General features: G+C 44.1%; 1 protein-coding gene across 19 annotated transcripts in view; it reads right to left on the bottom strand.

Moving 5' to 3' along the window:
• The window catches only part of CAMK2G (calcium/calmodulin dependent protein kinase II gamma), a 162,216-nt gene that overhangs the window by 147,599 nt on the left and 2,068 nt on the right, over nucleotides 1–12,549 (bottom strand). For all 19 annotated transcript variants that reach the window (XM_081006515.1, XM_081006518.1, XM_081006504.1 and 16 more), the window contains exon 2: nucleotides 12,318–12,412. In XM_081006515.1, the coding sequence (XP_080862641.1) occupies nucleotides 12,318–12,412 (95 nt within the window). The remainder of the gene's footprint in view (nucleotides 1–12,317; nucleotides 12,413–12,549) is intronic.

Genomic DNA, 12,549 nt, shown 5'->3' with positions numbered 1-12,549 from the left:
TCAGAACGGAAGGGATGGGGTACCTGGGGGTACCTTCCAGATATTGTGGCACTACAACTATAATCATCCCTGGCCACTGGTCAACAACGTCTGGACTGTTTCCTATCCCTGCACCAAGTCCTGTAGCTTTACTCATAAATATGACTCAAAGCAATGTAGGAACACTAGAGCAGGCTTCCTAAACCTCGGCCCTCCAGATGTTTTCAGACTACAATTCCCATCATCCCTGACCACTGGTCCTGCTAGCTAGGGATCATGGGAGTTGTAGGCCAAAAAAAATCTGGGGGGCTGAGGTTGAGGAAGCCTTCACTAGAGAAATACAAAAAACCAAGTACCATAAAAACCATCAATAAAGACCATAACAACAAACATATCTATGCAAACAAAACACAAGTCTAGCAAATCATGAGCTCACATTGGGGGGGGGGATGCTACCCTTCTTGGATGCATTGCATGGGTAAAATGCCACTGCCTCAAAATGGGGCTTTTTACCCAGATCCTGAGTGATCTGTTGATTCTGGATTAGTTCCAGAATGAACAGGAGGGCACCTGTTCAAACCTAATCTAACCAGGAGGAAAAGGTTTGCAATAAGAATTATTTGCCTTCTATCAGCCTTAGTAGACTGAATTGGTCAAAAATTTAGAAAATCCGGTGTAAGGGATACTAGTCCCCATCCTTCAGCCCCCCACTTCTGGAGCAGGTAATCCTAGACTCGACACGATCGCAAACAGGACAGACAAACAGCAGACTGAAATCCTGCCTGCTGTAGCACATTTATAAAATATACAGCGTAAACCGAGAGGCAACTTGTAAGCCAGGCTGATCTTGCCCACGCACTTCACTATACAGAGGGAGAGCACCAGTTCCTTGCTGAGAGAAACCACAGCAGGGCAGCTCCCTTGCCCAGACCCCTGGTTCTCTGCAAAAGTCATTCCCAGCACCACAGAGATAGCGTTTCCGTTAAATATGTTCCCGAGCTTTTGGCAAGGTCAGGAGCTCCGTCACGTAAGCTCTTCTATTCCAGTGATCCCTTCTAAGTCAATTTGTTCCAACAATAAATAAAGATTCTATCACTACAGTGTGCATCATATTGCAACGTTGCGTTATAAGCAGGCAATCCCAGAAAGGCGAGGGAGAGAGTCGAGGCAAAAGGCAGCTGGCACAAGGGGAAGGCTGCAGTTTATGACATCAGCTTATTACTACTCCCCCCCCCACCCTCCCATACATCTATCCCTGGAGCCGGGAAGTGTGTGCAACGAAACACAAAGCACAAGACTTCCAGCATCACGGCGACACAGTGTCCCCATTAAAGAGAAAAAGACTGACCAACAGCACGATCACTGCTTATTGACCTGTATCCATTCCTGCCCTAGCTGACTTCAAGCCAACAAGACCCAAGACACATACAAGTCGAGAAAACGCTATTGTGGCCGTTTCTGCTTTCGTCCTCTTGAAACAAACAGGCTGAGCCCAAGGAAATATCCACTCATCTGCCAATGTTGTGGCAGCTTTTACCTGTGCTCCACAAGCTAGGAGGAGGCTGAGCAGCAGGGGGGCATCGCAAACCACACTGACTGCAAGGCAGTTTTGACAAACAAGCCAATATTGCGCTTCATCTTGGAGAGTTAAGACCGCATCTAAGGCACAAGTGTGTAAATTGGTGGACAGGTCTGGTATGTTCTCAGCACCGGCTTCCCTATATGCAGACCAGCTTGTATTCTTGCACTCTGGACACTAATACTACAAACTGTGTTTCAGGCTTCTGCAAACTTGTATTGTGGATTCTCTTGTTCCACGACGGACTTGCCGAACTAACCTGCAGTGCAGCACACTGTTGAGAGAGGGGGAGGGGAACAGGCTGACTTCACTCCAGCCCGGCAACAGAATTCTCGACAAGGAGGAACAGTGTGCCATCCCTGAAGGGATGGCAAACCGATTCCGCCACCCGCCCACTTCCCAATACTCAGCCCAGATTTCACTTTAATTCCTACCAGCCATGTCAACAGCTAATCACAACTTCAAAAAAAGCCTAAAATAAACTGGTGTTGTATGTGTTTGTTATATTATTAATTAGCGTTATGAAACAATGCAATTTTGTTTTTAACGTAATGGAACCATTTCCTGGGGGGGCGGATTAGAAATGGATAATTTTCCTCCCCAAAAGTTACCATACGCTTTGCGGTAAAGCAAAAATGTTTTTTAAAAAAATAAAATAAAATGTATGGGTAATAAGGTCGGAGGCATTTCAAGAAAAGCCAAAAAGGTGCAATTTCTCAGGGTGCTCTACACCCTGATTTAGAGAGCACTTTTCTGGACTACAAGCAAATAAAGCTTCCTTGTACTGGTTCAGACCACTGGTTCCTCTGGCCAAGCGTTGATCTGGTTGCTTGAGGCTCACTTGAATGGAGGTCTTTCCCAGTCCGGCTGTCTGGCAACCCTTTTGGCTAAAGGTGATAGGCTAAGACCTGCTCCACCCCAACCTCAGCCCACTTTCGCATGCTCTCATAGACCCTCAACACACTCCTATAAGGTAAACCATTATCATCACTTCCATTTTGCAGAAGATGGGGGCTGATGCTGAAAGATATTGGCTAGATATTGAAGATAATATGCCCAGACTGTCTTGCCCTGGTGAGCAACCTGGCTGCTGAATTCTGAACCAGATGAGGTTTCTGAACCCTCTTCAGAGGCAGCCCCATGTATAATCTAACCTAGAGATTACCAGAGCATAGACAAGAGATGTTAGGTTATCACTATCCAGATATGGGTGCTGCAAGGTCACCAGCTAAAACTGATGGAAGGTATTCTGAGCCACCGAGGCCACCTGAGCCTCAAGCAACAGCAATGGAGGTCTGGCAATTCACGCCCTTCACCACCATGCGACAGCCAGCTCTATTGTTCTATGCATTTACCAAACACTGACAGCCACCTTCAAAAAGACGTTGCGTGCAATTCAGCAAGAAGCTTCCCCACAATTTCAGTGTAGGTCATGGACTTTCATTTATACTTCCTAAACTCAAGATGCAGACGTGTTGATTTGCAGATGTTCCCAAGACCAACTTTCAATTTTACTAAGCAAATCTAAGAACTGGCTAAGTGCCAAATATTCTGCAAAGCGGGTCTTTATCCCTTGCATACAAACCTGTATAAAACTATTTCATAAATAAACTTTTTCAGCATCCCTGGATCAGACATTCTCCAGGTGAAGCTTAGGGTACTCCTGTCCCCCACTAACTTTGAAATTAGGTGGCTGGCCAAAAATTTGTTCCACGCAAACAATTTCTAGTTGCTCAACAGCAGAATCAGGATAGTCGAATATTCCTTCCTACCGAGTTCAATATTTGCTTTATTATTCCACCAAGAGAACAAGTTTGAACAGACTAGCGTCTCAGCACTGTTTTTTTTAAAGACATCAGTACTATATTTGCTGTGAGGGCTTGGGTGAAAGTGCTACAAAAAGAGCGGCAAATTACTGCCGCACAATGACTTCTGATATTTAGGACAACAGTTAACGTGCATAATAAACAAAGCTCATTAAATAAGAAGTCATCTATTAACCGCCCAAGATGGATGCAATTTCCTCTACCCAATATTCCTGAGATTCTGTCACACAGTATACTCTCTTTTACATTCAGACATTTATTGGCAGCAAACAAAACCCAAGGTAAGTTCACACCTTAAAAAGAGCAGTGAATTCCACATACAAGCACACATACAACCAGGCCTTTGGGTGATTAATCTTGTAGTCCTTTTAAATGTGGGGGTTTTTTTGGGGGGGGGGTACTGGTTTGTTTTCGTTTTTCTTGTTTTATCGTGTATTTTGTGCTTTTGTATTGTATTTTTATGTTGTAAACCACCCTGAGATCTGCGGATGAAGAACGGTACACAAATTTGATAAATAAATAGAATAAAATGTGAAAAAGCAACATGAAACCCTTGGTTTCACCACAGAGTAATAACGCTGCCTTGTGACAAGCAGCGATTGCTGCCCATGTTGCAAAGCGACCAGTGTTCTTTCAACTGGCCTAGAAGCAAGTCTGGCAACCCATGAAGCAGGGGTGGGGAATTCTTGCCCCCCCCCAGGTGTTGCCCGACTATCATAATCCCTGACCAGTGGCCATACAGACTGGGAATTTTGGGAATTCGAGCCCAACAACATGTGGAAGGCAACAGGTTCTCCATACCTTCCTTAAAAGATGAAAAAGGCAGACAAGGCTTAGACACAGGATTCCAGCTGCTGCAAACCACAGGACGGGAGAGTGCTCTTGTGCTTGAATCCTGCTTGCTGGCTTCCCATGGGCAGCTGCTCAGCCACTGTGTGAACAGGATGCTAGACTAGATGGGCCATTGGCCTGATCCTGCAGGTTCTTCTTGGGTTCATATGATTCCATGACAGTCTGTATGCCAACCTTAAGCACTAATGGTCTAAGGCACAGCAGTTACACACCCAGGATGGCAGCCTCTCCACTACTGCTTGCCTTGCCACCGCCACCACCCTGGCAGCAGATAAAAGAACCAAGAGAGAAAACCATTTTCTGGCAACAAAAACTTACAACCTTCCCCTCTGCCCCCACAAGTAAGTTCCAAAATGACACTCGCCAAAGCTCAGCAGGGATGGAGCAACAGAGCTGAAGAAGAAGCTAAAGTCACACACAGTTAGAACTTTGGCACGATGGACCACAAGTCTCTTGTGGGGAAAGAGAGGCATAGCTCTTAGTGGGAAAGGTCCTATATGCTTTACACTGAGAGTAAGTAGCAGGGGGAGGGGGAGCAGCTTCATTTTAGAGTGAAGATGCCAATAAAGACTTGAGTTGGGGTCATTCCCCTTTATCTGAGCAGAAGACCTAGTTGGGGAAAAATTGCTGATAAATATGGCCATTTTTAATTCCACTCAGTTATATCTTGCTTCTGCTGGTATTAAGGAATTTCTAAGAGAGTTGTGGTGTGCTTCTCCCACCCACATTACCAGGGCAGCATCACGAACCGAAAAAGTGTCAACAGTGAGCATACACTTTAACACCTCCCAAAACCTGGTGCCCTCCAAGCATCTTGGGCTGCAATTCCCACCAGCATGGCCAACGGTCAAAGATGACAGGAATTCTACTCCAACATCACCTGCAGGGCACCAGCTTGGAGAAGGCTGCTTTAGATGCTGCTGAAGAACTTGCCCTTCTCTGCCGCAGTGTTGCAGTGTAAACAACAACATTCTGTTAAGCCAAGCAATAGGTTTTGTGCCAAGGTCACTGATGGTTCAAATTCTGGAAGGTGGTACCTCAGGTTAAGAACTTAATTCGTTCTGGAGGTCTGTTCTTAACCTGAAACTGTTCTTAACCTGAGGTACCACTTTAGCTAATCGGGCCTCCCGCTGCCGCCGCGCAATTTCTGTTCTCATCCTGAAGCAAAGTTCTTGGCCTGAGGTACTATTTCTGGGTTAGCGAAGTCTGTAGCCTGAAGCATCTGTAACCTGAGGTACCACTGTACTCTTTTAAGTTTTGGCAGTGTGAGGTTCTGTGCTGCTGTTATTAATTACGGTATTTTTCGCTCTATAAGACGCACCAGACCATAAGATGCACCTAGTTTTTGGAAGAGGAAAACAAGAAAAAAAAAAATATTCTGAATCTCAGAAGCCAGAACAACAAGAGGGATCGCTGTTCTGGCTTCTGTGATAGCTGCACAGCCTGCATTCACTCCATAAGATGCACACACATTTCCCCTTACTTTTTAGGAGGGAAAAAGTGAGTCTTATAGAGCAAAAAATACGGTATATGTTTCTTTACTACATTCATATCCTGCCTTTCTTCCAGCTATGTGCATAATTCTCCCGCTGTGCCCTGTGTCTTATCTCCACAACAACCCTGAGAGGTAGGTTCAGTTGAGAGTGACTGGACCCAGGGTCACCAGATGAGCTTCATGGTCGAGTACAGATCTGACCCTGGTTCTCCCTGGTCCTAGCTGAGCACTAACTATAGCGGGTAGACAGACATAAGGTAGGGGAAGAAAGGCTGCAAGCATGAGTCAAGCAGAGAGCAGGAGCCAGCCCAGCGATCAGGGAGATCCCCGCCTACACCAACCTCCCCATCTCTTTATCAAGTCACTGGCTGAAGCCTTCAGCCATGCCTTCTCTAACTTCTAGTCAGTCAGAACTTGGAACAAAGTAAAGATTACAACGGCTGAAGCGAGTGAAGCAAGCTATCATCTCCTTTTTGAGTGTTCCCTGAGAATCTTCACTCAAACATTTGCTGATCCATTCTAAACTGGTTTTATGCAGCTTTGCAAGAAAGTCCATAGGTATCCACCACCAAAAAAAACAATACAGAGCTAGAATATGATGCAGCAAGCTACAGCAATGGGAAACGGTAGTTATTTAAGGAAGCATCAGCCATCAAAGTAAATTCATGACCTAGAGACGAAGCCCTGTGCTTCTGTAGTTTTCTTAGAAAGCTGCTTAGAAGCCATTCCAATTCATAGGGACAGTGAATTGGGGCCTCCTTCGCTGCCAGTATGCAGTTTGACCGCATTATCTGGTGTCACTTTTGCTCCAATACCTTCTAAGCCTAATATTTAGTCACCGCCTTGATTCACATGCCTGCCCAGCAGCACCACAGAAACTGAACACCTCTTAGGTCACCGAGAGCTATATCTGATCCTACATACTCTGCCAGATTCCATTCGTTTCCAGCACAGGTTCCTTAGACACAGATTCAAGGAGCCTCCCTCTCTCTCTGCCTCACTCCTCTGCCAGCTTTATACTTCTGTTTTATTCCCTTCCGTTCCAAACGTGGCACCCACAAACCCCACGCCCCATGCACCTATTCTCAGAAATGTTCAGTTTAATTAACTCACAGTCACCATCACACGGAATTTTCCTATGACATTGATGCTGTCCCTCAAAGCCATCCTGCCCTGGTTGCTTCCACTGATTTCAAGCTCATTAGTTTGCCCTCTATGTAGTTGGCAAACGCCGACGGGCCGCAGTTTGCTGCAACCCAACAGCTGTCTGGGTACTTAAAATCTTAGGCGAGCACATTATCTGATGGTTTCGGATGCCATGGCAACTGAGTGACAGATATTTACTTTCCCCAAATCGCCCCAGTTTTTACACTCCTATCCCAACTTGCACATTCACCCAGGGTAGACCCAGGCAACCTTCCTGAGGTTTACTTTGCAATCAGAGATTCACATGGAACAGTCACACGGCAAGCTTCTTATACATGATGCTAAATCCAACACGCCATCTATTTGGGGAGAAGGGGGCGAGAAAAGCTGGAATAATATTTTTCAGCAAGGACTGCGCTGCCACCGTCCTCTGATTTTCTATCTATCCCTCCTCCATCCAGGGGCACAGCAGCCAAGTAAGACCCATGCTTCTTGCTGCCATAGGCAATCTGTAACTTTACCCATACAATGTCTTATTGTATGCACAACAGTTAAATAATAAATAACACATTAAATGTTCAGGAGTTGCTTGGGAGAATATACTCATATTTTCGTTTTTAAATATCTGTCACTTCTTTATTCCCCTCTCCCCTTTACAATGGTCTGAGATGTGGTTCAATAATATTTGGGACAGAGCTAATTCAGAACTGGGCTTAGAAGAATTGCTAATGGGGTTACAAAGGAAAATACCTTTGATGAAACCTGGTCTCCCTTCTTTTTATACATAAGGGAAGAAGAAAGGAAAGCTCTCCCATCAGCCTCACAAACCTGTCTGTGGAAAACCTATTATGTACTGCCAATGTTTTAAGGCTGCGTGAAACAATATTTGCCTGACACCTGCTTCATATAATACAGGTAGGTGGTTTAAAAACTATTTTATTTTCTCAGGTTTGGCTGGCTTTGTGACTGCTTTGTTACAATATGTATTGCTTTGTGCTGTATCGTCTGTTTTATTGAATTTGTATGTAGCCATTTTTAATATATTTTTAAAACCAATTGTCTGTTGAAGCTGCTTACTTTGGCAAAAAAGTAGCTTCCCACACCTCATAACATATAAACAAAACACACACCAAGTTACTAAAATCCCTCACCTCCACGACACAGCACCTCTCTTCAACTCCACCACAAAGCCCAGGCAATTGCCTATGCAAGAGGTGACTCAATATGGAAAGGATGCCCATTACTTCTGCACAGGATCTTCCCCAAACATCCACACACTCTTCCCTTATTCACAGCTCTACTGGTTTCCAGTTTTCCCTTTGCTCAGACTGAATTATAAATTAAATTAAAGGGATCCTTTAAGGCCAACCCTTATTCTTCACTGTTCCCAAGGCTGTACACGGGTTCTACTGACTTCCCTTTGTACCGTTGTCACTGGTGTCCATGAAGACTCCCATTTAATTTTAGACTGCGATACCCTTCAGGTTATCTGTCTTATACCCCTGCTCTGCATTGCTGCAATATGGCTAAGACACCATCCTGTTCTGAAGAACGCTGGCTGAAACCCACCCCACCCCAGTTTAGGTAGCCAAACCGCTCCATACCCCCTCAAGCAATTTTCTTCTCTACCCCCCACCCTAACAAGACCATAGTCATTTTGGTGACAACAGCACCCAAACAAAAGTGGAGGGAGGTTAAAATAAGCACAACACTATACCAGAACCCAGATGGAGATGCAAATCACCACCATCAAATTGATCAGCTGATCAGTGGAAAGGTGGCAATAAGCCCTTTACTTAAGCTAGTGTACGGGGGTGGGTGGAGGGGTTGCCCCGGAGAGCTGGCCAAGGTTGAATGTGTCCCTCAGACCAATGAAGGCCTGGTTCCCCCTGGTTTAGATTCAGTCGCCCAAAGCTACACTTAAACTACCAAAATATTAATGAGAATTACTTGCTCTTTCCACCATCACTCGGCACATCCTGAGCTATTCCCTTTCCCACTCTTACAAATATCTACGTGAGCAAGTAACGTTGGAGAAAGCAGGAAAGGGATTGCAACACAGCACTACTATCCAGTTGCACACCGATACACTAAGGCTGCAATCCTAACCCTGATTACCTGGGAGGTAAGCCCCACTGAATTCAGTAGTACTTACTTCTGAGTAGATATGGTTAGGCTTGCCCTGTAAATCATCGTTTCATAGGCATTTCAGAGTACCAGTGGGAGACTTTCAACAATATTCCTGTTTTGCAATAGGAGACCGAGACAGAGAATTTGCCTCAAATCCAGCCCACAGCGGTTCCTCTGCCACAGAGCACCAGATCCAGAATTCTGGTCCCCCATCTTCTTCTACCACCTGCACGAATTCATTTCAGTAATAACAATTCAGCATTTATAACAGCACTTTTATTGAGTATTCACAGGGCTTCGCATGCGATCTGTGAGCAATTCTTACAGGAACCTTGTTAAGTACAGCTTTATTATCCCCACGTTGCTGATGCGAGTGCAGGGGGGAAGAAGCTCAAGTCAGGCAACTTCCATTGCAAAAGGGGCCAAGGCTATAACTGCTGGAGCTGCTTAAAAACCTGGAGAATATCCAAATGCCTAAATGGAAGCAGTGCAGTTGCAGAACACTTGCGGGGCAACTGCAAAGGGAACAGAATAGAAACAGTACATTTTACAAAAGGCAAAGCCTTCTGCGGAAGACGAAGGCCGCTGCATGTCTTTAGTTACATTAAAACCTGAAGTGTGCGCCTGTTTCTCATCCACAATGTCCTCATCTCTTGAAATTAACTCAGATCAAGGCTGGTAATATTTACTCTGACTTTAACTGAAAACATGCTTGCTACACATAGCTGATTACTAGACAATACAAATAACAGTTTGCCATAAACGACAGTGGAAGAAGGCTGCTGTTTTGCACCATAATTTCTAGCATCTAATTAATATGGTTGCACCAATGTGTCTACCCTATGAGGAACGGGCGGCAGATCCTGGGTCGATGGTCAAATGTTACAGAACATTTAGGTGCCAGCCAAAACCTTCCTCTTCTCCCAGGCCTCTAATTAAACAATCGGTGGCCTTTTAAATGGGAGGGGGAAGGTAACTCTTTCGTTTGTTATTATGTTATGTATTTTTGTGTGATCCTCAAATGAAAGGTGGTATAGAAATGCAATAATAATAATAATAATAATAATAATAATAATAATACCATTTATGAAGGCATAATACAAGATCTATTTCACCTGTTATATTTTCCAGGGAGATTTATTGGAATGTTTTAGTGCAAGTCCTTTGCTGTTATGATCTACGGCTAGATACAAGTTTTAAAAATCATTTGGAAGATATAATATGCATGCTTCACGGTCACCCGTTGAGCCCTTCGTGCACAACATGGTACAGACTTCTTGACACAGAAATAAGTCTCCATGCATATATATTTTTTAAAAGATGCACCACAATGTTGAATAGATCCATTAGATCTGGGGAAAACAAAAAGCTCATCACTTTCAACGCCATTAAGATTAGTACTCTTATAAAATCAATATTCCACAAAAGACTATGTATGAACCTAGATTCCTTCAGGGGAGCTTCTCTTTTTGCTTGCCAACAGTGAGGACTGCTTCAATTATTTGTTTGTTTGTTTGTAAAATGCACAGGTGTGTTTTACTTCATGCTATCATGACTAGGTGCGGTTCTTGAGAGCGCATGTTGAATCGTATGTGCCAACTCCATAAATACTTTCAACCCATCCTATACATACCTACTCAGAAGTAGGTCCCTCTTTGTTCAGTGGCAATTTGTTGCAAGACAAATGTCTCTATTCCTATGTACTGCAGAATAGCCACAAAAACAGCACTAACTCTTTAACAAGGATGGCTTCCACACGGGTAAGTTCTGTTTCACTAACCTATTAAGATATATTTGAGAATGCCAACAAACATATAGAGGTGATCCAGTTGACAGGGTGTACTTGGACTTCCAAAATACGTACAACGAAGTACATCACCAAAGACTCCTAGGTAAGCTTCACCATCAGAGCATAAGAGGAATTGTCATTTGTGGATCAAGAACAGGTTAAGCAACAGGAAGCAGAAAGTAGGAATAAATGAACAGTTCTCCCAATTGAGGGATGTAGAAAGTGGAATCCCCCAAGGATCGGTATTAGGCCCCGTGTTTTTCAATTCGTTCGTAAGTATATCTAAAACTAGGGATGAGCAGTGAAGCTGCCAGGTTTGTCGGTGATACTAAATTGTTCAGGGGGGTTAAAACAAAAAGGGATTACAAGGAGCTCCAAAAGAATATCTCCAAACTGAGGGAACGGGAAGTGGCAAATGCAGTTCAATGCAAAGAGATGCACATCAGGGCAAAAAGTCTTACCTTATTCACATATAACGTTCATGGGGTCTGAACTAGCAGTGACTGACCAGGAATGAGAACTTGGGGGCTGCAGTGGACTGCTCAATGACTGTCGAACCAGTGTGTTTGGCAGGTGTGAAAAAGACAAATTCCACGCTAGGATGTCAGGAAAGAACTGAAAATAAAACTGCCAGTATCACAATGCCATTATACAAATCTATTGGTGCAAACGCACCTGGAATGTGGTGCACAGATCTGGTTGTCTCATCACAGAAAGGATATCAGAGAGTTGGAAAAGGATCAGAAAATGGCAACTCAAATGAGGAAAGTTCACGACGTTTGGGATTTTTTTAGCTTTGAGACGAGGGGACACGATAGAAGTGTATAAACTATTATGCATGGGGCATGGAGAAAATCAGAGTGGAGCGGAAAGCTTTTATCCCCTTCTTGTAACACTAGTATTAAAGGGCATCCAGTTAACATTCTTAACTGGATTCTCTTAACATTCATTAAGAGAAGGCTTGGGGCAGACAAAATAAAATACTTCTTCACGTAGTTAAACGATGGAATTCACATCCCACCACCTTGGATGGCTTTAAAAGAGGATTAGACAAATTCATGGGCGATAAGGTTTTCAGTGACTACTATCTCAGAAGTCCCTACATCCACCCTAAGAGGAAATATGCTTCTGAATACCAGCTGCCGGAAACCGCGGGAAGAGGGAGTGTTTAGGCTCTGCTTCAGGCAATGAGGATAGTCATTGCAATAACAGGTTGGTCAGTGGCCTGATCCAACAGGTTCTTATGATGTTCAACGCGCTATTGGTGCAGTACTAGTGCAATACTATAGGCGCCAATCCCAAGTAAGAGACCTAATGCCAGAAAAAAAATGGGACCGATCTAATCCGCTATCAAATTTGAAAACACACACACACAAAAAAAACCCCTAAATTTGAACAATGACACAAAGAAGGGCCCGAAGCTGGCGCTTTTCACAGGATGCAAATGAAAAGTTTTAATGATCCATTCCATGTCACGGAGCTGCAGGACAACTTGATCAAAAACAGCGTTCGTGCACTCACCTCTGGCCGACAGCTTCTTGGTATTGATTATCTTCGCAGCGTACTCCTGGGATGATGTTTTTTTCACACATCTCCGGACCACTGAAAAAGCTCCCCTGGAACAAAAAGGAAAGGCTGAACCTGTGAAACTGGTTTAAACATGAAGCCCAAATCAAGCATTATAAACTGATGGCAAATCAAAACCTCATTATCTACACCAAAGTATTTAGCCAAAGTCCATTCTGAGCGGCTA

Source organism: Podarcis pityusensis, assembly GCF_964106645.2.
Source record: "Podarcis pityusensis genome assembly, chromosome: 5".
NCBI lineage: Eukaryota > Metazoa > Chordata > Lepidosauria > Squamata > Lacertidae > Podarcis > Podarcis pityusensis.
The sequence above is the reverse complement of the archived record's forward strand: the minus strand, read 5'-3'. Positions and strand labels throughout refer to the sequence as shown.